This window comes from Leuresthes tenuis, unplaced genomic scaffold, assembly GCF_036924035.1.
Source record: "Leuresthes tenuis unplaced genomic scaffold, fLeuTen1.0.hap1 SCAF_14, whole genome shotgun sequence".
Lineage (NCBI taxonomy): Eukaryota > Metazoa > Chordata > Actinopteri > Atheriniformes > Atherinopsidae > Leuresthes > Leuresthes tenuis.
Window position 1 is genome coordinate 11,645,125 of NW_027325368.1, and position 27,708 is coordinate 11,672,832.

At 40.3% G+C, this 27,708-nt stretch overlaps 2 protein-coding genes across 5 annotated transcripts in view; one reads left to right on the forward strand and one right to left on the reverse strand.

The window, feature by feature from the left end:
• mib1 (MIB E3 ubiquitin protein ligase 1) overlaps positions 1-11,388 on the reverse strand; it is a 47,884-nt gene extending 36,496 nt beyond the window's left edge. For 2 of the 4 annotated variants that reach the window (XM_072364557.1, XM_072364556.1), the window contains exons 1-9: positions 10,491-11,388; positions 9,721-9,892; positions 7,122-7,251; positions 4,045-4,149; positions 3,010-3,076; positions 2,350-2,554; positions 1,251-1,434; positions 678-822; positions 437-570 (exon numbers count right to left, since the gene is read on the reverse strand). In XM_072364557.1, coding sequence (XP_072220658.1) covers positions 437-570; positions 678-822; positions 1,251-1,434; positions 2,350-2,554; positions 3,010-3,076; positions 4,045-4,149; positions 7,122-7,251; positions 9,721-9,892; positions 10,491-10,719 — 1,371 coding nt within the window. In that variant the 5' untranslated portion in view covers positions 10,720-11,388. The remainder of the gene's footprint in view (positions 1-436; positions 571-677; positions 823-1,250; positions 1,435-2,349; positions 2,555-3,009; positions 3,077-4,044; positions 4,150-7,121; positions 7,252-9,720; positions 9,893-10,490) is intronic. The other 2 variants (XM_072364555.1, XM_072364554.1) reach the window with 1 other exon arrangement.
• A 1,389-nt stretch (positions 11,389-12,777) lies between these two features.
• Positions 12,778-27,105, forward strand: abhd3 (abhydrolase domain containing 3, phospholipase). Its single transcript, XM_072364476.1, has 9 exons — positions 12,778-13,034; positions 13,945-14,108; positions 15,867-16,049; positions 18,139-18,184; positions 21,926-22,038; positions 22,370-22,543; positions 22,860-22,908; positions 22,991-23,156; positions 23,957-27,105. The coding sequence occupies exons 1-9, from the start codon at positions 12,873-12,875 to the stop codon at positions 24,136-24,138; spliced, it is 1,239 nt and encodes a 412-aa protein (XP_072220577.1). The 5' UTR covers positions 12,778-12,872; the 3' UTR covers positions 24,139-27,105.
• The last annotated feature ends 603 nt before the right edge of the window (positions 27,106-27,708 follow it).

Genomic DNA, 27,708 nt, shown 5'->3' on the forward strand with positions numbered 1-27,708 from the left:
AAAAAAACCTGTGGGAGGCATCAGTTTCTGTCCTGTGGCCTGCATCAAGTCATAATCTACAACAACAGGGAATTTTTGGGTCTCCACTCGAAACCAAGATTGAATCAGGGTCTTTGCTGCAGTACACACCAGAGCTCTGTGGTGCCTCCTCTGGGCCCGGCTTATATATTTTTCAGACTGAGAGAGGTGCATGGGTGGGATGATCTTAGAGAACTATCCTGGGAGACTCACCCAATTCAATAGAAAGCAGAGCCCGGAGTATTTCAGCTCCACTTATACAAGTACTGTGTACTCTGATCTAATCCGTTTATGTATTTATGTATGCTTAATGATAAAATAATCTGTATGCTTAATGATAAAAGAATTTGGTCTTGATCACACATCAACTTCATTAGCTGATTAATAAATGTACTGGAACAAATGTTGGAGCACTTACATCCACATCAGGTCTCTTAAGAATGTCCTCCACTTTGGTCAGGTCTCCATTGGCTGCAGCCTTGACCAGCTCCTCGTTGATGTCTCCGGACTCTTGTGTCTCAAACAGTTTCTTCAATAACTGAGACAGACGCTCTGGGGAAAAGGAGATTATTGTGTGTGGGTCCAAAACTAAAGGGAGCAGTGAAGATAAAGGCTTAAATTATCCTTTATTGCCATCAGTCATGCATATTTACACATACCTCCAGAGGCATTGCTGACAGCAGAGCCAGAGGGGGCGATCTTAGTGACAGCAGCAGGATTGTACGTCCAAGAAGTCCCACAAACCTCGACCTTCAGGTCACTGTCAGAGTAAATCTGCTGCACACGGCCTACCTTGCCCAGCGTCTGTTTATAAATGGTATCACAAACTCATTAGTAGAGGAAGGGTTGTTGCTTTTGGGCTATGTAACAATCCTTTAGTGGGGGAGTACAGCTGTAGAGTGACCATGACAAACAGCTACAAAAGTAGAGGTGAAAGGAAAAGATAAACTTAAGCATACTCCTGTTCAACAAAGTGACTGTTCTCACTGTAAATAAAAAAAAAAAGTATTTTAAATGTAATGTGTGCTCTCAGTCTTCAGAGGACACATGTAAGACGATGGGTATTTGAGAAAGACTCCCTTCTTCTAGCGAGGCTGTTCATCATCCACACAGACAATATACAAAGGACAGGGCATAACGGTTTCCAATTTTGAGTTATATAATCTAAATTCTGGCTACATGGGAAAGCGGTTCATCAAAATTTCACATATCAGTCATTTTTTTAAACTCACAGGCAGCATTGCCTCAGCCCACTCTCCGTGGCCCCTTTGTAACAGTTTGATGCGGTCGATGTCATAGCAGATCTGGACCAGGTCTCCGACGTGGAACTGAGAACTTCCTCCCTCTGCCCCGGCTGCGACTTCCCCGCTGCGAACGACATTGGCCTTCGTCAGCACTGCCGGGTTAAACGTCCACCTGAGGATTACAGAAAGTGTTGGAACCAGGAAACACAGGTTTTCACTCACAGTTCAGAAAGAGTCAGCCGACAAGAGTTAAAATTTGGAGCACGATAAAGTAGATCTACACAAAGGACCTATGATAAAGATATCCCGGATGGATTATCCGAATCAGGGCAGTTTTTACTAACTATGATAAAAAAAATAAACCTGTTATTAATTCAGCAGTGAACAATTTGTGTGCTCAGTGTCACCTGTTGTCTGTACTATAAAAGGATTATTAATGAGCTTTAACGAACATTACTTGATAACGCCACTGCACAAAAACCGGTTGAAGTCCTTTTGTGCAGAAGTGCAGGTGAGTACAACCTCTCAAGCAAATCACGACACATAAGTTTCAAGAGTCACATTCTTTTTTCAGTCATGGCATATCAATAATTTAAGTTCACAAATCAAACAGCTTTGAATGATACCTTCATTAAGCTGGTGAAAATGCAGCTTTGTTAAGTATTGGATTGAGCCTCAATGAAGCAATTATCCAAGATTAAAGGACCCGGTTCGGGGCCAAAAAGAACTTAATCAGGACTTTTTTTCACAATCAGTGTCAGTGTTGTGAAAATATATTTATGACTACCAGAGCCGGAGAGAATATTAGCAATTAAAGTGCTGAAATAAAGCGACATAATTAGTTGGATTTTTTACAATTCTTTAAAAAATAATTACATCTAATTATTTGAACGTGTAACAAACCAAAGTTTGATCGTCTACTGAAGAAGTCCCGAGAGGTTTTTTTTTTTTTTATAACTTCGGAAAGATGTGCAGGAAGAGTGGTTCCATAAAACTAATGAGAAATATGGTGATGATATGCCGCAGCTTTATTAGTCTAACTCATTAAGAGCTTGTAAACCTGAATCCGTCTGAAAAAGGTACTTGCCTGTTCCCACTGGGGTACTGAACCACAATGTCGTGATCTTCATCGATTCCACACACCGTGCCTGTGGTAGTGAGTGTCTCAAACATGCCGTCTGTCCATCCTCCATGGCCATGCTGAAGGGACTGAACAATCTCCAGATCGAGATCAATGTTGACCAGGTCTCCAATCTGAAGACCTCCAGGGTTTCTGTTACCATTCTGCTCACCTGGGAGATAAAGGTTAGATTGAATCTATCAATAAAATAACTTCATTAATAACACATTTTATGCAGCAAGTTTTAAAGTCTACAAATGGCTTTAAACAGAAGTGCAGAGTTTCAGCAAAGGAAATGTATCCACTGGATGACAACTGTACACTGAATATATATCAAAATTGCTTCCATCACTAATAAAAACACTGTTAAACTTCTAGAGGATATTTCACTGCAGTGTTAAAACCAGGGAGAATTTATCCCTGGAATTACTGGAACACTGAAACTGCGTGACCTGAGTGTGTCCCATGTTTTGTAGCCAGTTGACTGTAAAAGGCTGACATCTAGTGGCCAAACGCGTTTAACTACAAGTAAAACTCTCCTAATGTCCTTGAATTCACTGCACCAGAACAAGAGGTGAAAGAATTGGTGCAATAATGACGATAGAAACACATCACAGGCTTACTTACCTAAAACCGGACAGTGGTCTCTGTAAAACGAGCCTCCTTTGGCGTCCTGGACACATTTTAGGTCCGACTGAGAGGAATTGGAAAAAAAGAAGAGAAATTATTAGATAATCACAGGTAATTCCATTGGAGAGGCATGTTCATGAATAATCAGATTGAGGTATTATACAATCGAGCTGCAGTGGCTCAAGTGTTGCATACACTAACAATATCACTGCCCTTAGGATATGGCAGGGCAAGGATATAATGTACCGGGGGTAAACATCTGTGATGACTCAGATGTGAAGCCTTTGTGGCAGAGTTGGAGGGCAGAGATGATTATAAGGTGGAGCAAACATTCCTCTGAACTAATGGAACCGAAGTACTGACTGCAACAAGTATCAACAAATTAACTCCTGTCAACTGTGCTGTATCCAGCCAACAGGGAGCCTTTGATTTGATTAACTTTGACTAGTAAGCAGACATTAATAAACAAGAAAGATCATGGCCCCTTATGCCCCATTTGGATCGCTCACTAAGTTACAATCTTTTTGTATCCGTCTACAGTCTAAATGAAAACTAAAACTAAAATGAAGCAGTCAAGATGGGGGGTCTAATCCATGTTTTACTGAAGAGGCAGATGCCATCTCCACTTCTTTCAACCTATTAGAATAACAAAGGACAAATCTGTTACTCAACTGAGAAACCCGATTGGCCACATTTGTAAGAAGACAAGGGGAGTCTCAGCCAATGAAATAGAGGCTTTTCATCTGGGACGCGTGTGTCGCTTTGCCCACAGCAGCCCCAAGAGAGTGTCACCCTTCTCTAAAGTTGACCTCCGTGTTCTCTCTCTCTCCTTTAATAGCTGAAAGAACAGATTGCCTTTATCATGTAGATACCTTCCCCTTCCAGCTGCCTGGACAATGGTGCCTTACACATGCTGGCTGCGTGGCTCTCACAAAGGCCTGGCAGTGACGGTCAAACACAAAAGCCACCTGACAGCTGATCTTTTATGAGACTCTGTGCGAGTAGGAGACAGAACACTAGAAGTTTCCTCACCATTCCCTCAAAGCCAACTCTGTACAGGTTCTTGGCCCCATTGTCCCAAAGTACGTAGGCAGCGCTGTGAGGGCTGGCTGCACTCCAGTCCTGGATCTCTGTCACCTACAAAGGAGAAAAGATCAAATGAGAAACAGATGAAGCACTCAACATAACAGGATTCATTTTAATCAGAGCTATTTAAAAAAGAAAAAGAAAAAAACCCAAAAAAGATTGATCTTCTCAGAACTGGACTAACACCCAGATAATGTAGTTAGGAAGTTAATCTCTCCTGTGTGTATGAACTTCATACTCTAGGCCCACTGCACATGCTCAAAAGTTCCATCTTTCAGCAACTTTTTGTACAAACAATAAAGTGTAGGAGTGTATTAATACTGTCAAATTCCCAATAAAGCTGCATTCATTCATATGTTTCTATTACTTTTGGCCAAACAGCTAAACGTGTCAAAAATTGGGATGCAAAATGAGCTCATTAAGACTAAATGTAACTACATGTAAACAGCACTTCCAGAATGTCACTTTGCTCTAGGACTATCTTGATATTCATCTGCCAAAATTGCAAATCAAGTAACTGAAAGACTATATCTATGCCGTGAATTTGACTCTACTTCCATGCATGATAACGTCCTACAGACAAAGTTAGAAGTGGCAGACTGTCTAAACATTTCATCACACAGTCCACACTGCATTGATGCATAGGACACAATTCAGTCTACTAACCTCCTGTGCATGTATAGAAGGATGAGGAAAGTGGTCCAATTAGCTCGACCAAACTGTGCAAGTAAGTGTACGAACAATAAACTTTAGAGGAGGGCTTTTCTACTCACAGGGAAACTGAAACATCTCAGACTTATCATTTTTTGAGTTCTTTGAAAGTAATATACTATTAATATACTAAAAATCTAAAAAGTTTAGGCACCTCTACTGTTTAGATCCATCACACAAAAGCATAAAGGACTCATCTAAACTTTTTACAGTTTGTGGAGACCAAAGACGTCTGCATTGTGACTGCACAGCACCCCTCAAACTGACAGAAAATGTGTTCATTCGAAGGACGTAAGTGGGAGTGGGCTGGGTGGTCTGGCATGGTCAGAAACCTAACACGATAAACCCTCGCAGACTGTCTGCAACATCCTTTTGACTCCTCACTTACAGTAATATCAACAATGAATAATGTTATGTCAGACTTTTGTTGCAGGAAACGGTTAAAAGTTTTTAGCCGTGGACCGAGTACAGTCACATGTTAAACTACAGACATAAATAAGCTCAGATTTTAACCAAATCTGTTCAAATTTGTAAAAACAAGAGGGGTTACATTTGTACTCTTCATCTCAAGCAGTACACTGCTTTCATAAAATTAAGTGCGTGTCAAGAGAAGGGCTATAGTGGAGTAAATTAATACTTTAATTAAAGGCAGTGCCTTAAGTAAACACAAAAATCAAACTTAATTTATTTGCAGGCCCCTTCCAGAGTTAGAGGATTAATGAGCCTTTGGAGGTGATATTCATGCTAACTTAACAGAACATCTAAGCTGGAGGACAAGTAACGGAGTGTATTGCTTACAGCATCATAAAACAGTAATGAGATATACCATTAAATAACACCACAAAATGAAGTATTAAACTGCCTAAAAGGGCTCTTAAACTGAATACTCTTGGGCTTGAATGAGACTCAAATCTACTTTACTGCACGGTTACAGTATAAATCTAAATAAACTGTGCCCAACAAGTGAAGCCTCCTCAGACGTTGTACTATTTCTTTAATCGCGTATAGAGTACATGCATTGTGCTGGAATAACCTGCAGTAAAGCACACCGTTTATTATGTAAATATGAACAGGAGTTAGCATGAAAACTATGGGGGTGTCTGATGTGCAAGACCTGGCAAGTAAACGCACGGTTTAAGGTTTTTGTACTGAAACTGATCATGCCTCTCATCTGCAAGCCAGAAGAAACCAACGTACAATTACTATTTTTCTGCTTTTGATTACGTTGGTATTGTGTATACACAAGGCTCTTTCTACAACTTAGAGATCACAGTGTACTGCACTTCATTCGGGCTGATGAAGTCAAAAACATGAGAACATCCTGTGTATCACTCATTAAACTCAGTGTTTTGTAAATAAAGAGTAAATTGTGCAAAAGCAGACATGTTTCTTTTATGGATTGGTTATGGGAAAAGAGAACATTTGTGGGTTAACTGCAACTACATGTCGATGAAGTAACCCCTTTCCATGCTTTCACAATGAATTCATTCAAAATGCTTTTTCTGGATTTGGTTCCTTCACATTGCTAGAATCAGTTCTCATCATTTCTGAAAATCTTCAAGTGGGCACAAAAAAAAAAAAGAAAGGGAGCGAGAGATATATAGAGAAATAGCAATCTCAAACAGAAAGGGGAATCTACTTTTCTGGTAAATATGTCTGCAAGTTTACCATCAAATCTCACTTTATTTCTTAAATTAGGCTAAATTGAGCCACTGGAAAAACAAATACATTTTTTTTTCTCTCTACATTTGCGTGATGAGTACAAAACGAGTCGCACACACAAGACGTAATACAGTTTTTAGTTATCTAAAATGATTTATAATCAATAATAAATGAAAGTGGAACAAACCTCGGAGGGTATTAAAAAGCGAGGTCTTTTTGTGTACTTGTTTTCTTTTCCATATCCTTTCCACAGCATATTAGGTCAAGGAGTGCTCTTCCTGTTTTGGCTGAGGCTGCCGCACATTTCAATCAAATCATATCCTGGAATGGAAGCATGTTTTTTCCTCCCAAAGACCGTCAAGGGCAAAAACCCATTGAGCTTTTTCACAATGAAGAATGCCCAAATATTCATCATATATACAGTATATACATACAGTATATATATATATATATTTATATTTATATTCTCAACAGTGCCCTTTAGCAGCCCTGCTTATCTATCTAAGCCCTAAAAGCTCACTGCCAGAGCAAAACACTAAATGTAAACTGTGTGCTTGTCTATCCATTCACACATACTTCTATAGGCCTTCACAGATTTTGATCTTAGGAAGGGGGCAGAAAGAAGTTCCACCTGTCTGGTTGATGCATACCTTTCCTCTCCTCCCATTGCCTCCATCCTGGTCTTCCCATTGCCAGTCCACTCCTCTCACGACCCGCCCGCCGGCGAAGATCCCTCTGGCTGTGATTTTCTTTGACTTGCGACGCGACTCCAAAAGTACTCTGCTCATATAAAACATTGACAAACAGAAACAAAAGTGTTTTCATTTGGATTTAAAGTTAATCACTCGAGTGATACTCAACAGGGGATCCGTTTCCATGTGCAAATTAGTTTTCATTTCACTGACAAGCAAATAAGCATTGCAGAGAAGATACCACAATTCTCAACAAAACTGGAATCTCTTTTGACATTTTACATACAGACATGGTTACTGAAGACATTCAAATCACAAATGTAAATGGTTAAGTGGTCAAATACACTTCTTTTTTTTTTTTTTTTTTAATCCCAGAAATGACTACCTGCTGCAGTGTACTGCAGGAAACGCCAGCACAGCCACAAGTTTGAGTAATCAATAGATAACAGTAAATAAACAGCGGAGTTCCACTCGTCAGAGAACAATGTGAGCCACGGTAGACAGAGCAGCTGGACGCTGTAGGTCTAACCAATGCAAACAGCTTGCAGCCTTTAACCACTCCCTCTCCAGCAGTTCGTGAAAGAATCAAATGTGGTGTAACAAAACACCCCCACCATGCAGCAGGAGTGGTGTGTGCTGTGGGATTGTCTGTGCATTATGCAATGTCTGTCACAAGGGAAATAAAATAGTGCTTCATTGAAAAGGCTGCCAGCTGTTAAGCCTTGTAAACCAAATGTATGATGTTTGGCTAAAAGTGGCCTTAAATTAAAAAAATTTTTAAAAAAAGACATCACTTCTGTACTCACAGTCCATGTGAAATCAAAACCAAACACAAGTAACCCTATTCAGTGAGGAGTGTTACTCACTAAAAGCTCCATAAGTTCACTCAAAGTTTCCCATGATTTTTTGCTTGTTCTCCCTGCTTCCCTCATCTCCATCTGGAGAATCAAGAGCAATGCACCAAGAAAAGTTGTCCTCGACAGTTTGTACAAGAACTGCCCGAACTGGCAACGTTTCAAGTTTCCACATCTGAAACACGTGGCGGTAAAAGGAAAAACAATCACAAGTTAACAGTATCTGTGGAAATACCATTTCATTTAGCCAATCTCTTTTGTGGTAATAACAACAACAACAAAAAAAAGGTAATTACCATCACATGCACCAACTTGAATATGTTGAACATTTAAGTAATGTTCCTCATGAGGAAGGAATTCACTGTTACCGAGACCTCGGTCTGAGTCGAGCTGCTCATAGTTGGCTAAGCTTTAGTCGAAAGTTGGTACTTTGCCATGAACTTTCTGCTTATATTTATATGTCCTATTATCATTTTTAGATTATTAGTGACCGAGTACCTTCATTCTCCTCTCTCTCACTCACGTTCAGGTTGTGTGGGGAAGAGAAAGAGGTTAGAGACTAAACTGAAATGCTGCACACCACCTACATTTCTGGATAAAACTCTCAATATATCTACTATGAAAGTGCAACAAATAGTTGACTATTTGCTTTAAATTGCGATTGCCGGTCGACAAAGAAAAGCTTTAAATCAGGGACAGCCCAAGGTCTGATTACAACTGATTTTACCAATAAAGCTTTGCTGAAAATGTAATAATTTTCTGACACCACCCCGTCTTTACAAAATGCATTTATTGTGAGGTATATGCTGGAGATACTGAGCTCAGATTTGAAAAAGTACTTTAAGACATCACTATAAGCTTCGAGCTGTAAATAAGAAGCAAAGAAGAAAAAGGTAGGGACCCCACGGCAAAGATACCATTTGTTTGTCAGAATGACTTCAGGCAAAGAAGTGGTAACCAAATCATTATAAAGCAAGTAAATAGTTTGGCACTGTCTGATGGCAGCATAGCATGAAAACACATGTCATGCCAATGTCTAAACTTAATCTTTTTAATCTTTTTCATCGTAGCAGCAGTGATAGTAATATATGATCACTAATCTAAGGGTTAATACACATTTATGAGTCTTCCTCGCCCTAAAACCCCAAGGTGTTATAGGTTATATATGGTTGCTTTTTACAGTAATAAATAAAAATGTCTCATATTTAATGAAAACATAGAGTCAAATTATTGACATTATGAAACTTTATAGTCAACTCAGACTTTCAATCAAAGTCCTTTAAAACTTATCAGTGAGAGAGTAGAATATAAGACTGCTGCTTGTAGGCTCCAAAAGACATAAATACAAATTTTTAAAAAAGGAGGAAATCTGCTAGAAAAATACACCCCATCAATGAGAAACACTGCATTACTATAATAATTTAAAAAAAAAAAAAAAAAGGTCTGTCTGAATCTTAAAATGAGGCTAAGCAGTTGCCAGGCAACTGAGGGCTAAGAGCACAAGAGGCCGAATCTGCCTGCCTGAGAGGCAGGGAGCTCAAAAGGCATCTCAAATGTCACACACTGTGATAAGGTAAGAAACTCTAAGTGGACCAACCAATCCCAATGAAGTGCAGGGATTACCTGGCTACTTTATGACCACAGTGAAAATGGTGGGTTTAAGGAAAGACACTATAATGGCAAATGTTGCCAAGTTAACCAACCTCTCACTGCCTGGGGTGGTGATCCTGTAGAACCGGTGTCTCAGGTGATGCTTGTCTCCATGGTAACATGTTGTGCAGAGGTCGTAATTGGTGCACTCTGCACATTTCCAGCGAATACCAATGATGGGCTGTTGACGGCAGGTGTCACACATGGTTCCATCGTGCTTGATACCTGATGGCGGGTAGCATTTGTAAGTTAATAAATAGAGATTGTGCTGCGTTTATCAACATCAGTAATGTTATTTGAAAAACATTTTTATAAACCTGTAGGTCTGTAGGTATTTTACAAAGCTGTTTCCCCATCAGCTGACTAAAAACGCATAGATACTTGAAAAAGGTACATGAACTTGACAGGCTTACATGTATTCGGGTGTCACTCAGGATTTAGAGATTAAACTAAACAAATTTAAAGTGGTCCTCTGATTTTATGTTGTGCATATCCAAAAAGGTTAATCTCGTGATCCTTTCCAAACCCCCCCCCAGCTTTGAGTGCGTGCATTTCTGCAGTACTTTTTTTTCTTTAAGGAGATCAGATCTGTGAATCTTAAATCGTTTGTGTAGGCTCAACAGAGATTACAAGCTAGACACAACAAATATCATTATCTGAATAAATTATGTTTTAGCTTTTTATCAGAATAGCTACTATCTCAATATTACTACAGCGTTCACCGAAACGCCAAAAGGCGTAAAACGAATCAGTATCTTGAAGCTGTGCAAGAAAACTTTTCTGCACTGGGAGTAACTCTTTGTGTCAACTGACGTAAAGTTACCTGTTGGCGCACTGTCCAATATCCTCACATCGTAAGCACCAGAACAACGGTAGTTGGCAGCAGTCCCGTTATCCCAAACGACAACCACCTCCTCAGGACTTTCAAAACTCCTCACGGTGCCAACATGTCCCTCTCCACCATCCTGCTTCCCCCACTTCCAGTCAGGTCCGCGGACCACTCTGGCTCCAACTCCTTCCATCATCGCTCGGTTATTCCTTCCGGTAGTCATTTATGAAAAGATCTCGCAATACCACAACTATTCTTAAAAAAATAGCAAGCTAGCAACCTTTGCTAGTCAGCTACTGGTGGACTGTTAGACAGTTTCCAAGTGCAAGTGGGAACAAGTCTTGACAAGAAAGACTAGGGAGAAAAGCTAGCCTGCTAGCTAAGTTAGCTACCAAATGAGAGTACTGGGTCCTCTTCCAAAAACTACAAGCTAGCGTCAACTGCAAGGCAATGCTTATTCAGGATAACCCGTGGAAACAAGCACCAAACAATCCAAAAAGACTATAAAGTAGATGCATTGCTAGTTTTCGTAGATCTCAGCATGCGACAGCCTGTCTGTCCATCTCCAGTTCACACAGAAGAAAGCCACCTATTCAACTTAGCAAGCTAGCGAGCACAGCTGCTAGCGATAGCAATGCTAGCAATACAAATTTCTCTTGGCTCCTTGTCGCTGCGACAGAATGTACTCCTTGTGCTGGCTGCTTATCCTTATTTTTATTCTTGGTGGTGCCGAAGAAAATCAACGTGCTCCTTCTGCCAACCTCAAATGGTTCCATGAACTCAACTCAGAATAATAGACGCGTCGCCATTATAGTCAATCATCTTTCAAGCCCCAGACGAGCAACAACTAGCTACGGAGGTGTACGATGAAGCACGAAGACGCGAGGGGCTTTGTGAAAACAAGCCAAGTCCAACTGCCGGTGCGCGTGCGCATCTGAAACGTGTGGCTCACAAGTGGATGGCTGAAGAGTACGTGTATTGTTTATGTGGAAACATATGTTTGGTCGGAAAGTCCGCATAAAATTGATTGCCTCAAGGAATAAAAAATAATGTCCCTCGAGGTCCCTAATAAATACTAATTTTGTAACCGTAACAAGTCAAATGTAAAACAACATTTAAGAATGGATAGATTTAAAGAGACTTTAAAGTCACATTTAAGATGTAAATATAAATATGATGTTAGTTAAAGTAGTTGTTTTAATTTGAAATTATTTGCATTCAATCAAGTGGAGGCTTTTATTCTTATGTATCTGAACCTAACTGTGTACTATATGTGGTGCATACTTAGAAATGGTCGTGGGGTCGTTACAGTTAGACCTAATTGTAAGAAACTGCAACTCAACCCAAAGTCAACTGAAACAAAACCACCTCTGACATAATAATCTAAATATAAGTATTAATATTTTAAGTACAATGGTTACCATTGATGATAGTATCCCTAATGTACATCTTTTCACATTATAACACAACATTTACAAAGACACTGAAGTTTAGAGGGATATACAGATGCTTTTAAAAACAGACCTCCAACACTTTTTTTTTAACTTTAACTCATCATTAGTTACTGATGAATTACCAATCAAAATACACCTTTGAGTCTCTTTTCATATCAATAAACAAATAAGGGTTCTTTTCAAAATTGGCTCATGGAGCTCATTACTCTATTATGTTGCCAGTCTTGGTAGAGCTTACACATTTTCCTTAAAACTAAAATCTGTCTGATGAATTCCACCATGTCAACAAATAAAACTAAATACAACAAACGAACAAAAAAAAAGACCTTAGATATAAACTCTTGGACACTCTCTGCAAGATTTCCTATCAGGTAGTTAATAGTATTTGCTTAACGCCCCTATGATTTCATAACACTTTCAGTTAATTTAATTTCCACTAATTACCACATGGTGAAGCTGGAATGTAACGGCCCCGTGGGTCTGTAGCCTCAGGGGCATCACCCTGCTTTGTCTGCTTACTCAAAGATTTGAGCCATGAACTGCCTCTGCACTAAATACAGTAGTATTTACCACAGCCAATTAATTACGATGCCTTTAGAAAAATTGGATTGTTATTAAACTTGAACCATTTCTTTAATTTTAGATAATGTACCACTGACGAGCGGACCTGTTGTCACTGAAACTGGCTGCACATGGTGCATGTCACCTCTGTCGACTGTAGGGGGCGACAGAGTGATTCTGAGCGGCCGGCTGAACATGGATAGCCGGTCAAAGAGCGCCACCTCTCGCTCATACACATATTTCATCCCCCAGCAGCTCCCCTTGACTGTCTCCTTCATAGTTGGCTCACAGGCAGATACAGCTGAATCCCATTCGAGCTGGCCGCTGTCCTCACTGTACGGGAGACAACAGGGACCTTGCAATGATCTCGCTGGACCTCAATTTCAACATTTTGACCAGGGACCTGTCGCATTATTTGGAAAATCAAGTGAAAGTGGGACTGTTCGGCTCGGGAGTTGGGCTGTCTCTGGTGCTGGGCTTTAGCGCAGCATACACCTGCTACTATTTGATTTCAGTAGCAAAGGTAAATGAAAGATAATTTCCGACCAGAGCGAATGTTTTGGAGGTATACGGTGTATATTATTTAGCGTAAACCGGCGCGTGTTTATTATTGAGGAGTAGCCCTGCTGCCATGCTCGTGAGTGATGACAGCCGGCCGGTGCGCGTACTGATGGAGGTTTCGATTAGGTTGCATCTTCCCGCTTGTTGGCTACCACTGCCGCACATGTGGAAATGAGATATGCACTTCGGACGGCATTTCTTTATCCATAACGAACACTATGCATTCAAGTGCAGCTCATATGTCAGTAGGTTTTATCAGTCCAAGAAAGACAAGGCACCGGCTAAGCTAAGCTAACCCCCAGTGTGTTGTCCAGAGATGCCGGTTGCACAGCTTGAAGGGTTTTATGTAATGCTCGCCAAGTTGCGGTTCACTTGGCAAGCGACGCATAGTCGCAGGGTCGACTTTATACATCAATACGGTGTTTTGCTACGTATGAATTCATTTCTAAAACGCAGATTTTCAACATAAACATACAGGTGAATACTTTTGAAGCGATATTCACTGAGTGGATTAAGAGCTATATATTTCTGGAGCCAATTTTCCAAATTACGCAATGATGTTCAGTTGTTTGAATTTATAAACTAATGCTAGAACGTGGATTTTCACGTGAACTTGATCATGCGTTAACTTAACCATCATTTTCAGTCTGTTCATTAGTAATTAAGGTTGAAGATTCAGGCTTATGATATAGTCTATGCTTACACTGACGTAACGTTGTTATAGATACTTTTTCAGTCTCACGTTGCTGCTGAAATATAATTTTTGAACAGAATGATTTCATTATACATTAACGTTTTGTCAAACATAAAAGTCTTCATATTTAGTGATACTTTGATCCGTGCCACACTTTGTTTACTTGTCTTTTTTTCAGAAACCTCAGCTTATCTCTGGGGGTAATAAATTCTACCAGTTTCTAAGGGAGCAATGTCCGGTGGTGTCAGAGACCTACTACCCCACCTTTTGGTGCTGGGAGAGTCGCATCCAGACTCTACTTCGACCTTTTGTTACAGCCAAACCTGGAGTCGTCTACAGAAAGTAAGTCCTGACATTCTAATTGTCCTTCACACAAGATTTGTTTCTGTTTTTTATTCTTGAAATTATACAATTTCCTTCGTTGAAATACACATTAGAAAAAGAATAAAAAATCTTAGGTATGAGCTTGTGCAGTAACCACATCTAATATTTACAAAGTATCTGGAATCTGGAATCTGGAACCTTTCCCATCCATCCACAGCTTTATATTGACAATTTTCAGACGAGGTTGGCCTTGTTTGAGAGCTGCTGTTGGTGTTTCCTTGATTTCTTTCTTTCCAGTGTCACAACTGGAAACAAATCCCAGCCTTTGTTCTCAGCTGAACCCAAAAGCTTAGAAAAGAAAGAAATCTTTTATGCTCCTTTTGTAAGCTTTTGGCCTTCTGTTCTTTGATAAATGTTCATTCTCTGGAACATAACTTGGAACTAAATTCCTTGAAGGAGAGTACATTTAGTTCGAACAGATTTCTTTTTCATCACAACTTAGAAGTTGTTTTTTTAGATGTCCACATGTCTGTGGCTGTAAACAATGTAGAACGTGTTTTTTTTTTTGTTTTGTCAGCAAAAAACTAGATTGAAAAAGGATCATCGTAAATGTTCTTTCTTCTAATTTTTCTTAATGTAAAAACACAGCTGAAGTTAATTGACTTAATCACTTAATCACAGGCGGGGAGAAAAATGATGATTTGTTGACGTAATGTTGTTGTTCTTTTTATTGATCGGTGGGATTTTTATTCCCTTTGGTGTCTAACCAAAGGACAGTCACACTGCCTCTGCTTTGATGGTCTCCCTTTTCAAGGGGACGAGTATTCCCATAATGCACAGGGACTGTATCCATCCTAGTGCACCCCTAAACCTGATAATACTAATGGTCACTTACAATCACATTTACTCCTGAGACCATTGGACACCATCCCACCCCCACACCCCCCATGGTTAAATTATCCAAGGTTGACCCAGTGACGAACACAATGAAAAAGGTCCTATTTGCTGTGGGCTGTCTGGATGAAATTCCAGTCACCTTGTTGTCCGAGGGGAAGATAAGCCACACATCCCACCCCACTTTGTGCGCTGGTCACTCTGAACTGGCACATCTTGACTTTAAAGTCTCGCCTTGGTGTATAATTCATGGCGGTTCTGTAATTTCATGCGGATGTCTTCACCTCAGGCCGGCCAAGCTGGCTTACCAGCAGTTGGGCGTGAGTCTGTGTGCCTAACAGCTTTTAGGAGGCACCGGCACTGTGATTCAATGGGTCGATCTACATTCTACAACAGTACAGCCCAGAAGTTGATTGGCCATAAGAATTTAATGGTGAACTGTCTTCTTTATCTTTGCTTTAGCTGTGTGTGGCAACGTCCATTGAAAAAGTGATCTCAAGGCAAATGAGGCAGCTATCGTTGAGCACTTTGCTCACATAACTAATTCCCCTGCCGCAGTATGTGATAGATAACATGAAGTAATCACTATCTGGAACTGAACTAGAATCTTCAATTGTGCAATTAATTATAACAGAAATGCAATATAATTATGTGTAGTATTTGAGCAGTTGTTGTTTTTTAATCAGCAGTTATGCATATAAAGCTAAATGTAGCATCCATTGTCAGTATTTCTCAACAGTTTTATCGTGTGCGCAGGTGTGCGCATGCAGGTGCATGAGCAAAACAAACAAAAAAGACAAATGAATACATACAGTTACAGCTGGAAGATGATTTTCAGAAAGACCCACATCGCTGAGTTGCATGTCTCACTCATCTCTGCAGTGAGCTTATTAAGGCAGCAGATGGAGGACAGATATCTGTGGACTGGTTTGACAATGACGACAGCCACGCTCATCCCGACCCCGCCACCAGGCCCACAGTCCTCCTTCTACCCGGTTTGACTGGCACTAGCCGAGAGTCCTACATCTTGCACATGGTCCAACAGAGCCGGGATCTGGGCTATAGGTGGGTGGTCTTGGCCAGAAAGCTTGGCGTAGGTCCAATGCTGAGCAGAGCATTCAGGGCACTGAATCACAGACCTGAAATTCTCTCTCTGCCTCATGTTCTAATTTGCTCTCTATATACAGTACAGATTTATTGTCTAGTGTAAGACAAAACACTTTTATGGTCATACCACTATTGATCACAAGATAAAACCTGACCTCCAGTTTTGTTGTGCATTTTAATTAGTTCATCATGGCTTGGGGTTATTTCAGGTGACGTGAACTAACAAAGTGGGAAGCTAAGCTGTTTGTCAAGAGCTACTTTTGTAAATAGGCAAACGTAGCACAAGCTTGAAGACTTGCACAGTCAGGCATTTCTCCCCCCTTTTTTTGTCCAGTTCCAGCAGGCTCTTTTGTGTTCTCTGCACCCGTTCTTTCACCCAGATTTGGGAAGACGTGTGAAGAGAGCCGGCAAACTCAGCATCTTCCAACCCTCACCCTAGTCTGTGTTGCTTAATTAATTACAGCTTATCCTACCACAAGCTTTGCAGCTTAGCTCCGGCTATGCTGCAGAGTGCGTTTTAAGCACCCCACCGCTGTGGTCCTACCTTCTTTTGCCCAACTTCCCATGGCGCTCAGCACTGCTGCTGAGTTACACAAATAAAAACAGCAGGTCTGATTCCACCACATAATAGATATCTGGAGAGTTGTGGCACGAGGGGAGAAGCATTACAGTACAAAAAAAAAAAGAAAAATGCCCCTGACACAGCTGTGCCTTTTTGCACATGTCATCATTTCCCCCTGTTCATTTTTCTTTTTTGTACAAGAGATATTTTATTGAAAGGAATTTGGGCCACACTACTCTTCAAACATGGAAGTAGAGCTTTAAATATTCATCTTTCTCATACCCATGTTGTTGGGATATTATATGAAATCAACCACATCTTTTGATGTGTCCATCAGCTGCAAATATTAGAGCTAAGGGAGAGTCATTGATAAACTTACAGCAATTTCTATAGATAGATCAGAATTGTTCATTCATTTGAGCCATTGTACAATAGACAAAAGTCAAAGGAATGATTTTCGGTGCCTTCGGTGACCAGTTTTATTATATTTGAAAAGTACAAACAAATGTAACATATAATGCCAGCAACACATAAAAATGGGAGTCGTGCCAAGAAAAGAAAAGGTTAATAGAATTAACATGTAACATTTTTCTTGAAGATTCTGCTATCAGCAGATTTAATGGTGACAGGTGAGGGTGTCAGGACTCGTCCACAAATCAATCCACCAACTTTCCAATTAAGGATGAGTTATTGCTCACCACTTTGTACCAATCTCCGTTAGAAAATCATTACTGAATTCTAAAAATATACATTTCTTAATGCGGGATTGCCAGGGAACCTTCGCCGCTCAATATCTACGATCTGGGGAAATCCCAGTGTGACCTTTGATCCCTCTGGTGGCGCCACAGGAGAAACCGTCACGCCACCACGAGGAATATTGAATGAACTCTTAGAAAACCACTCCCACTCAACATAGTCTCCCGCTGCATGTAGTAATGTAACCTGAAACTGTTTTACACACAGAGCAAGCCAACTCTGTGAAGAAATGCCAAGAGCTCATCTCAGACGGAAAAAAAGAGGCAGAGGACATGTGTCCGTGTTTCGAAAAAATACAAAACCCATGTCTTGTTTTTACATGACAAAGATGTGGAATTTAATCCAGGCTGTTGTCAGCAAAAGGAGCAACAGCCAGCAGTTGGGAACAGTATGGGAGTGCCTCCTAGATGATTTGCATACAGTATGTGTGAAGGTACCACTGATGCAGTGAGGAGTCATATGCTACTATCTTCTTTTCCTGCTACTACTACTGATATTTTTAAAAGTGTATTTATTTTGGGCTGTGGTGTTTCGTCGTAGTGTGTAAGAGCTCCTGTTTCAGGTATTTTTCCTCAATAAGTTTAGAAACTAAATGAGCTGACTGATTATTGTAGCAGTTGCGTCACCTGTTTTAGTTTAGCTTTAGCATTGATAGCTAAAGTGATTAAAGACTTAATGCAGAGACCATAAAGATTCATGTAAGTACTCGTTTTGTTTTGTGTATTTCAGGTGTGTGGTATTCAACAACAGAGGGGTTTCTGGTGAAACACTACTGGTAAGGATAAAAAAGATTAGGTTTTTTTTTCTTGTTCTTTATCATCACGTTTCTTTATTTCCATTATCTGAATTCAGAAAGACAGACACGTCTGCAGCATCTGAAGAAGTGTTGGAGTTAGCTGGTTGTTAGCCGGCACAGATCATGTCTGCTGGACACGTGTCACAGAGCTACAGGAAGCCTAAGTGGACGGTGCACAAGGAGTGTTGTTGCACTGCAGGGATTAAGTTGCAGGCACCTACTTTTTTTTTAATGCAGAGCCACAGAAATATGACCTCGTCAAGCACGTGCTGTTCTGACACCTGGCTTAATCTGTCCTTTTACACTCGGGGTATATTTAGCCAACAAAACGGTCCCAGACTCTGCTTAGCATGCTCACTATGCAACTTGTCTCCCCTCCTGTGAACATGTCTGCTTTTGAGCAGGGACCATTCTTTATGGATGATGACTGTATTACCCTGATCTAACTGTGCTGGGCCATCACTACCAGATAGAGTTTCCATCCAAAGTACACTTGTGTTTCAGTTTTTTGCACTCTTGGCTTCAAATATTACAGACATAAAGGGTCTAGCATCATTCAGGTAGATTTAAAGCTTGATCGTACTGTAGGTCTCATCTACAATTTAGTTGACTCAGCTATATTTAAATAAAAAACAGGTTTGATTGAGGCCTTGTATTGAGTGGTGGTGGGAAGGAAGGAATTTTCTCCCTCATTTCTGTTGGGGATTGCGCTGTAGTCTATGCAAATGCTTTAGCCTTTGTACACTTATATCACTGTTTTCTTTGTGTCCAGTTGGAGTGAATGTCCTCCATTGTTTAAATTGGCAAACGCTTTCAAATGACCTGCTGTGTGCAAAATTACCCCCCACCCCCATGCTGTAAAGACTATCCAGAGGGTTTGTAAGCTATTTCAAGACCCTTTGAAAAGCTTTTATATTCTACTGTACTGTAAAATTGTGTTTTTTTTTTATTGTAGTTCCATGTATTTATTAGATTTCTCTTTGAAATATCTACTGTCCTTGAGTAGTTCTAATATTTTTGCTAAAAGTAAAGGAAAAGAAAAACGGGAATTTACATTTAGGGGCCTTGAAAAGTGAAACCACATTCTAAGAAACAGCACTTGGTAAATGGACTAGATAGATAGTAAATAGCTTGTATTGACTGGCATCACGGTTTCAAAGTGACTCACACACGTATAAAATTGCTTTTATCACAGCCAGAAATATTTGTTAGCATCAGCTGTGGAGTGACAGCTGTTTGAGGTTGCCCTATTCTTTCTTCTGGTCTAATTTTCAAGTATTTTGAATCTATAAGTTAAAGAGTTTAAAGAGTTCCTGTTGACACTTTTTCCCCCCACTAATTCAGAGGACACTGTCTTGCCATCCAGTGGATTGTTGGGTAACTGCTTTACATACCAAGTAGTAATTTCAGCATGAATACAAGAAAAAATAGAGCCCAAGTTTTTTTGAGCTATCTATCCAGATTATCGGGCAAAAGATGGGGTGCACCCTGGCCAGGTCGCTAGTCCATCGCAGGGCCAACACAGAGTCAAACAACCATTCACACTCCCACTCACTCCCACGAATGGGAGGAACTCAGAATACATGGAAATAAGCCCTGCGTGCACAGGTCAACATGCAAATTTCACACAGCTGAGATTTGAACCAGGAATCCTCTTGCTGTGAGGCGACAGTGCTAACATGTTTCATTACGTTTACATAGTTGAAGCTTCTTCACTGCACTTCTCAAGTAGACGTTGAACCTAACATCCCTGATTCTGAAGGCCAGTGCTTTAGTTAACTGAGGTGAATGAAAAGCTGCCCTTAGCTGTATTGACTTTTTGGAGCAACACTCAGAAGATTTTTTTTGGCTGAAAATTCCTTGAAAATATATGCATTTTGATTTTCTACTATGAACCATTTAAAACCTTAAAACAACAGCACACAAGTTATTGTTATGCGAAGAAACATTGTATTGATGTTCTTCCTAGAGCACACAGCCTCTCTCACCCTGTGTGCCTCACACTTCTTGCTTAGTTCACAGTCACCAGGCCAGCGGGGGACTGTGCTGGGAAGCAGGATTAATGGCTTAGCAAGGTAACTTCAGGCTCAGCTCTAGTTTTTTAAGCATCACAGAGTTGGTTCCCTTCTTACTGCGATCTATTACCGTGGCAACTTATGCCGGAAACCTAACCTGCTCCGGGGCAGGTTGGGTTAAGAGATAAACATATGTAAAAGCACAGCCTCCAGATCAGTAAGTTCTAAAGGAGAAGATTAATCAAGACAAACAACCATCCAACCCATCCAACGTGCATGTTTTTTGACTCACATAAATGTGGGGAGAAGATGCAAATTCCACACAGAAAGGCCTCAGCTGGGATTTGAACCAGGAACCTTCCTGCTGTGAGGCAACCGCCACACCACCAGTTGTTCAGTTCAATAATAAACAATCCATGGACAGTTGGAGAGTCTCTGTCCGTCTCTCTTAAAGTCAAAGACAAACTACGCTTTGAGCTTTACTGAGAGCAACACATGAAGATGTGTCAGTAAAAGAGAACGCTTAACCTGAAACAGAGAAACTTGTTCCTGGTGTCTTTTTGTCTGGTGTGTTTTATCTATCTTTTTTCTTGCTGATCTTTTGTCTTTGACCTTTGAAATACTTCCCAGCTGTTTTCTCTTAAAGTGCGTGTGCTTTCACATTAAATTTGCAAAACTGCATCAAAACCTATAAAATGATTTAAAACGAGGCTAATTAAAGTCACTGGACAATTAAAACCCATTTCATCCTATGATTTTAGAGACTGCAGTGAAACAATGAATGTGAACATTTACAGTAGTCCCACTGACTGCTTTTAATCGCTTTTTTGTTTCTTCTTTATTTGGTACCGAGAACAGCTGGAACAGCCGGAAAACATTTAACATTGGTGAAATAAGATACATCATTGTAAATCATCAGATCTAGATAATTTGATTAAATTGATCAGATTTATTTACACATTTGCAATTTTATTTGTCATCTTTGTTGGTTGCAGCAGCTTCTTTTGCTTTTCATCCTGTCTGGAATATAGAATTGATTGATCAACTGATGCCAAATCTGCCTGTTGTACTTGAATGCATAGACACGCAGTCGGAAAACGTGGGTTGACCAAACAAGATGATAATCAGCATTGATTTGACTGTGTCAAAAAGAGTCCAAATTGACTAGTTATGTCCAAGAAAGGGGGATATCTGAGCTATTTGAAAGGCTTCATCTTAGATTTCACTTTTAGTTTTGACTGTTGGTCAGAGCCGCTGCTCTAAGGAGTTTGTCAAGGTTGTATATTACTACCCCTTGAAGTTTTAGTTTGACTTGTTATACATCACATTGATCCATTTTACTCTTGCATGACCTCTGAGTGATGTACAACCCCAGCAGATATTATTCATTAGATGAAGATGGAAGATAGGATGAGCTGCGAGTGCCATGTTTGTGCAAGTGTGACAATGACAGAATGCGTGTCAATTTCCTTCCTATTTGCAGATTTAGCCTCTCATCTACTAAATCTGTAAGATATTTATGTCAAATGTGTGTCCAGTGTCACTTTATTTTTTGGAGAAAAACTATACTGTTGCCAGTTATTGTGAGAGTGGTTTGCAGATGTTGTAGTTATCACCTTCATGTTAGGTTTTCATTATATTCTTACAGAGAAAGGAAAGACAAGATAAGATAAGACTGACTTCATTGTTTTGTTGTCGTACACAGACCCCGAGGACCTACTGTGCAGCCAACACGGAGGATCTAGAGACTGTTATTGAGCACATTCAGAGGACCTACGAAGCGGCTCCAATCATGGCTGCTGGCGTATCCATGGGAGGGTAAAGAAACATCTCAGTGCTAGCAGACTTTAAAAAAATGTAGATCAAACTTTAAAATGTACAAGAGAGCATTACACATTTGGTGCTGGTGTATTACTGCTATCAAAGTGTTTTAGAGACTATTAATAACATTAACAGCATGAATTACTTATTCTGTCAATGTTGGTTTGGACATATCAGTGCTTTAATTCTAGCCCGGCGTTTAGTGCTGCATGCCAAAGAACGTGTTTTTCATTGCACAACACTAATCCCTTGAATTGAGGGATTGCTTTGAAATGGAATCCCTGTTTTCCTGTCTGACCCTTCAGCTCTCCCTCCTCTCCATATTCAGGATGATGCTTGCCAACTACTTGGGGCGTAAGGGCCGGGAAACCTGTCTGAAAGGGGTCGTAGTCTTCTCAGCTGGCTGGGATGTATTTGAGTGCACAGCATCACTGGAAAAACCCCTGGACCGTTTCCTCTTCAACTCCTACCTCACCAGCTGCCTACAAGCGTCTGTGCACAGGTCAGCCAGGGCCAGAACAGGATTAACACGGCCACTAACACTGCAAGCACACAGCATGCAAACTGGGTTAACATATAAGTACCTTAAATGTCGATTTAAAGTTCGCCTTTTGGAAAAAGCTTTACTTCTGCTGTATTTTGATGTGTTAGCTGATAACCAATGCACAGCTATGCTTCAGTACTTCTCTTAGAGCAGGATTGTTCTTTCATTATGTTGTTGCATCTTTTTGTTTTCGTATCTTTGTTTAGTATCAGACATTTTCAGATGGAAACCTCACAGCAGGTAGTGACAGTTTCATTTATAATCTTCCTTGCAGACACAGACCGGTTCTTGAAAAGTGTTACGACATTGATCATGTCATGAAGGTAGAGATTCATTTTCATTGATTTAAGCCACTTTAATTTCAAACAGTTGATAGAGTTTAATAGTTTTGCTGGATCCCTCCAGGCAAAGACCATTCGAGAGTTTGACGAAAGGTTCACCTCCATTATGTTCGGTTATCCGAGTAATGATGACTACTATCATGATGCCAGTCCTATCCACAAGCTGACGTCTGTCCAGGTCCCAATGCTGTGTTTGAACGCTGCTGATGACGTCTTTTCCCCATCCCATGGTGAGTTGCGGCAGTTTGTACCACCAAATTATTGTAGAATAAGTACAAAAATACTTTCATGTGGTAGGCTTCCTGGAAGTACTAATATGTTGGCATGAAGTCCACTTATAATTAGCGAATATTAGTTTTTGGGGGAATGCTGTATTTGGGGCTCATTTTTAAACTGGAGCAGTATTTTTGAGCTGTAGGGTCCAGGTTCAGTAGAACTCGCAGGAGGAGGAGAGGGGCCAGGGGAGAGAGGTATGAGGTACCGAAGCCGAACCCATTTGAGTTAAAGTGCAGATGCTTTAAAGTTTTCATCAAGTCCAAGGAAACCGCTAAATCCAATAAAGAGGATGCACAGAAAAAAAATGGATATCTGGCAAAATACATAGCAAGAACAATAAAAAGTGGAAGAAAGGGAGGGGTAAATCACTGGATTTGACTGGGCAAATTACTGTGTGTTTTTAAAAAAATCAGAAACGGCAGTTTCGAACATTGCACTGAAACACTGAAACACAGGCACAAGCAGATTTTTCTCTAATTACCAAAGCAGTCAAACAAAAGTAGCACAAATCAGTGTAGAAAATCCAGACAAAACACTGCTCAGTACTCAGAATATGCTTACATTTTGCCACTGTTCTCACCTGCAAGGTATACAATATTAGAGATTTCCTAGCTATATAAAAGGCAGTTAGCTCTGTTTTGCCTTTACAGATATAATCACTTAACCAGCCTCGTGCAGCAAACTTGTTTTCTTTTTATGGGTGCAAAGTTCACAAAGAACAAAACAGTATCTCAATCATGTGTTTCGCTTGCAGCCATTCCGGTGGAGGCCGTCAAGCAGAATCCTCACCTGGCCATGCTCATCACCTACCACGGCGGCCATATTGGTTTCCTGGAGGGGCTTTGGCCACGACATAGCACTTATATGGACCGAGTCTTCAAGCAATTTGCAAAGGCGGTCATTGAGCAAGGCAGCCGACTCAAAGACCTCTCCTGAAAAGAGAACTTAACAAAGTGTTGCTACTTCCTCTCTCTTCATCCTGTTTTTTTGTCCTTCGTTTCTTTCATCTTTGTCATTCATCATTCCTCGCTGCATTCCGTTCAATATTCCCTCCAGTCTGTTTTTTTTTCCATTATTGTTTTTCCTACCTTCCTATTGGTGTCCAATCTTTTAACCATTTAACATTCCCAACACACATCCACTCTTTGCTCCTTCCTCAACACCAAACCCTACTCAACTTTTCCCTTCCTTGTATTTTCTTTCTTTTATCTTTGCTTTGCATCCGTCCTTTCCATTCTTCCTCCTGCCACAAGCAAAAAAAGCATTCTTTCTTATTTAAAGGGCACATTATTGAATGCAGCGTCTGTGCTGCATTCAACATTCATTTAGTTGTTTTGCACGATTAACAAGTCTTTAATCATTTGCTCAATGGCAAGCAAAGCTGCTCCTGTCAGTGCTGAAAAGCTCAATCTGCGCTCATGCTGTTGCTTTAGCTCACTAAAGAATCCTGTAGTCACCCTGTGCAATCTTTTTTTTCTTAAGTCTAAACAAGTACTGTTTATGAAAATCCAATAATTTTATTTTTGTTTTTGAAACATCCCATGGTTTTTAGTACTTATATCAGTAGGATTTTAGCCCTCAGGGATTTTCTTTATTTACTCATCCTTCTCTCGTTGTTGTGTAATTTTGTTTTGTCGAATTAATCTCTCGTACATGTAAATAACCATCGCACAGTATTGTTTTTTTCTTTTAGGTTATACCTTTAATGTGTGAATTACACTCGTGTGCTTTCTTTCAGAGAGTTGAAAAAGATTGATTCCACTCAAACCTTCCGGTGGTAGATGTTTTGCTGAGTCGAGTTTAAAAGCAGGAAGCAGAAAGAAACAGCTATCAGTATATTATAATAAGAACATGGATTTGCGCCTCCTGAAAGTCTTGTTGACTGACATGTTATGACATGCACCCACTGTGCACCTCTTTATCTTACTCTGCCATCATCTATTGGCCCTTTCACACTGTATTTCAAAGCAGGAATGGCGCACCTTTGCTTTCCAGTGTGCCCTGTGTGAAAGTACAGAGGTGGAACAGGGGGGGGGGGGGTTTGGAGTTTTCATTCAGAGGCCATAGTTTTTAGTTCATTTTTTTCCCAGTGAAATCTGAGAAGACAATCATTTGATCAAGCCTCACTAAAGGTATTTTATGGATTTCCCAAAAATGTAATTACATTATGGCGAATCAAATATCAAATCAGAGTCAAATTGGTCAAAAGTGACATTTTGTAGTGTTTTGTCGAAACCAAACTTGATATATGGAGTCTGGATCCCATTTTGAAGGAGCTTTTAAAGAAATGCAACAATTAACTTCTTAAAAGTTTTGTATAAATGTAGTTTTCCCCAGTAACCTTTAATGTCTCTGAAGGCTCAAATGATTTCTTGTGCTCTTCAGAAAAATGTTTGCACAATAGATTTTTTTCTCACTTCTACTTTGAGGACTTTCCTGTCCTTAGGAAATAAAACTGTATTCCTCCAAACACTTTATATACCGACACCAAATTTGATATATTGACACGGTGGTGTAGTGATCAGCACTGTCACCTGACAGCAACATGGTTCCTGGTTTGAATCACAGGTGTGGCCTTTCTGTGTGGAGTTTGAATGTTCTCCCCGTGGGTTTGGGCACTCTGGCTTCCTTTCACTGTCCAAAAACGTGCACATTAGGTTAATTAGTTATTCTAAAATTGAGCCTAGGTGTGTGCGTGGTTGCATGTCTCTGTGTTGGCCCTGCAATGGACTGGTGACCCATCCAGGGTTTTCCCCTGCCTTTCAGGCCAATGGCAGCTGGGATAGGCTCCAGTCCCCCCTGCAACCCCCTATTGGATTAAGCAGGCATAGAAAATGGATGGATGGACTCTGGGTGCACTATTATCATAAAAACCTAAATCATAGATCACACCCAGCATGATCATGACCAGACCAACCAGCCACAGAGGCCGTGTCCTGCTCTGCTACTTTGCCCCCTCAGCGTTGCTCCCAGCTATATTTGCACTTAGGTTTTTGACTAAGGAAAGTTGTTTGAACATGTTGCAGAACTTTGGTCAATCAGACTCTCAGCAAGAAAGCAGATGCGCATACATTTCTCTGTTTTATCTGTAGGTCTTGCGTGCACTTTTATTTTCATTCATTGTAGCTTCACGCATACCAAATAGTTTGACAAATTTATGCTAGCGAGAAAAATGTCATCGTTGACAAGGAATGTAAAATTGCACTGTTTTAGTTGATACTACCATGCCTCTAATTCCTTAATGCAAGGCGCTAATTTTATTAGAGATATGGAAAATATGTCCCAAAGGCCTGAAAGAGCAGTATGAAAAGGCCATTGGGGTTTTTTGTGAAAATGTTGGTGGTTAGCTCTGATAGAAAGTCTCACTGCTTGACACGACGATGTGAGTGAAGGAGTGCGGCAATACAGAGTGCGCTTATTGGCTGTCTGATGTGGTTGATGCTGCTTTACGAGATGCATAGCTCTGTCGTTAGTTGAACCTGATTTCCAGTCATGTTTGCTTACTTTCGCCAACAATGATCAAGGCGCTGGCTACCATGAATGAGTTGGCATCAGTGAATCAAGTCGATGTGACTGCCAACCAGACTTTCGGTTATGCACGGCATGAGGACTTTTTAGCAATTGTTCAAGTGTCCATTAAGTAGCATGTGTCTCATTAAGGTCATCATGTCTTTAACTTTAACATGACTTTGTAATCTGTAGCACAAAGGACATGTTTGTTTTTTTCATAGGATGCTGCATTTAATTTTGTACGCCACAGAAAAAGAAGTGAAATAAACATTGATTGACATGTGCAGCAATAAGATTTTAAATTTAAAAACTGTCTCTATGGTATAAGTACTAGTATATTCACATTATCAAAGTGAGTGTAATATGCTGTATTTATTAAATTATTAAAAGAAGTCTAGGTCAGTTTGTCTCCTGTTTCCATTTTTTCTGCTTGCAATGCATTTTTTTAGCATTGTATATTGAACTCATCATGTGGTGGGGTCAGAATAGCTGTCTTCAGTTGCCTCTTTGTCTTCATGTCAGTATTCATTTTTTTTAAAAACAGTGATTTAATCGTGTGGCTAAGTATGGACTACATTTGCACTACATAATCAGAAACTCAGCACTCACTTGGAAGGTTTATCTCACACTGAGCCTGTCCTGTGGTCTCCAAATCAACCCCACAGGCCAAGACATTTGACAGTCTATCATTTGAGCAGGTCTGCGGTATGACCTGTGTGCCACTGCAGGGTCACAAATGCTCTTCTCTCGCAACCCAATATTAGTTTTTTGTCCCTGGAATTGAATCAATCCACCCTCACTGGCTTAGCTGCTGATAGGATATGCATCGCTGCAGTGGTGGATGTTATCCACGAGAGGCTAACTGTAATCCCCCAGCACTCCACTTACCTACAGTCCAACTGCATTAAGCCCTTTGACAGATGAGCTTTGGTTTTTAGCTTGATGATGTAGGAATGCCTGTGAGTAATTTGACTGCCAAGAGAGATGAGTAATTTA

Bases quoted from the DNA above. Each gene is read 5' to 3' on its own strand.
- abhd3 (XM_072364476.1), top strand. From the start codon at position 12,873: ATGATCTCGCTGGACCTCAATTTCAACATTTTGACCAGGGACCTGTCG. The intron at 18,185-21,925 runs GTAAGGATAAAA...TGTCGTACACAG, and splicing joins TTTCTGGTGAAACACTACTG to ACCCCGAGGACCTACTGTGC. The intron at 23,157-23,956 runs GTGAGTTGCGGC...TTTCGCTTGCAG, and splicing joins CGTCTTTTCCCCATCCCATG to CCATTCCGGTGGAGGCCGTC.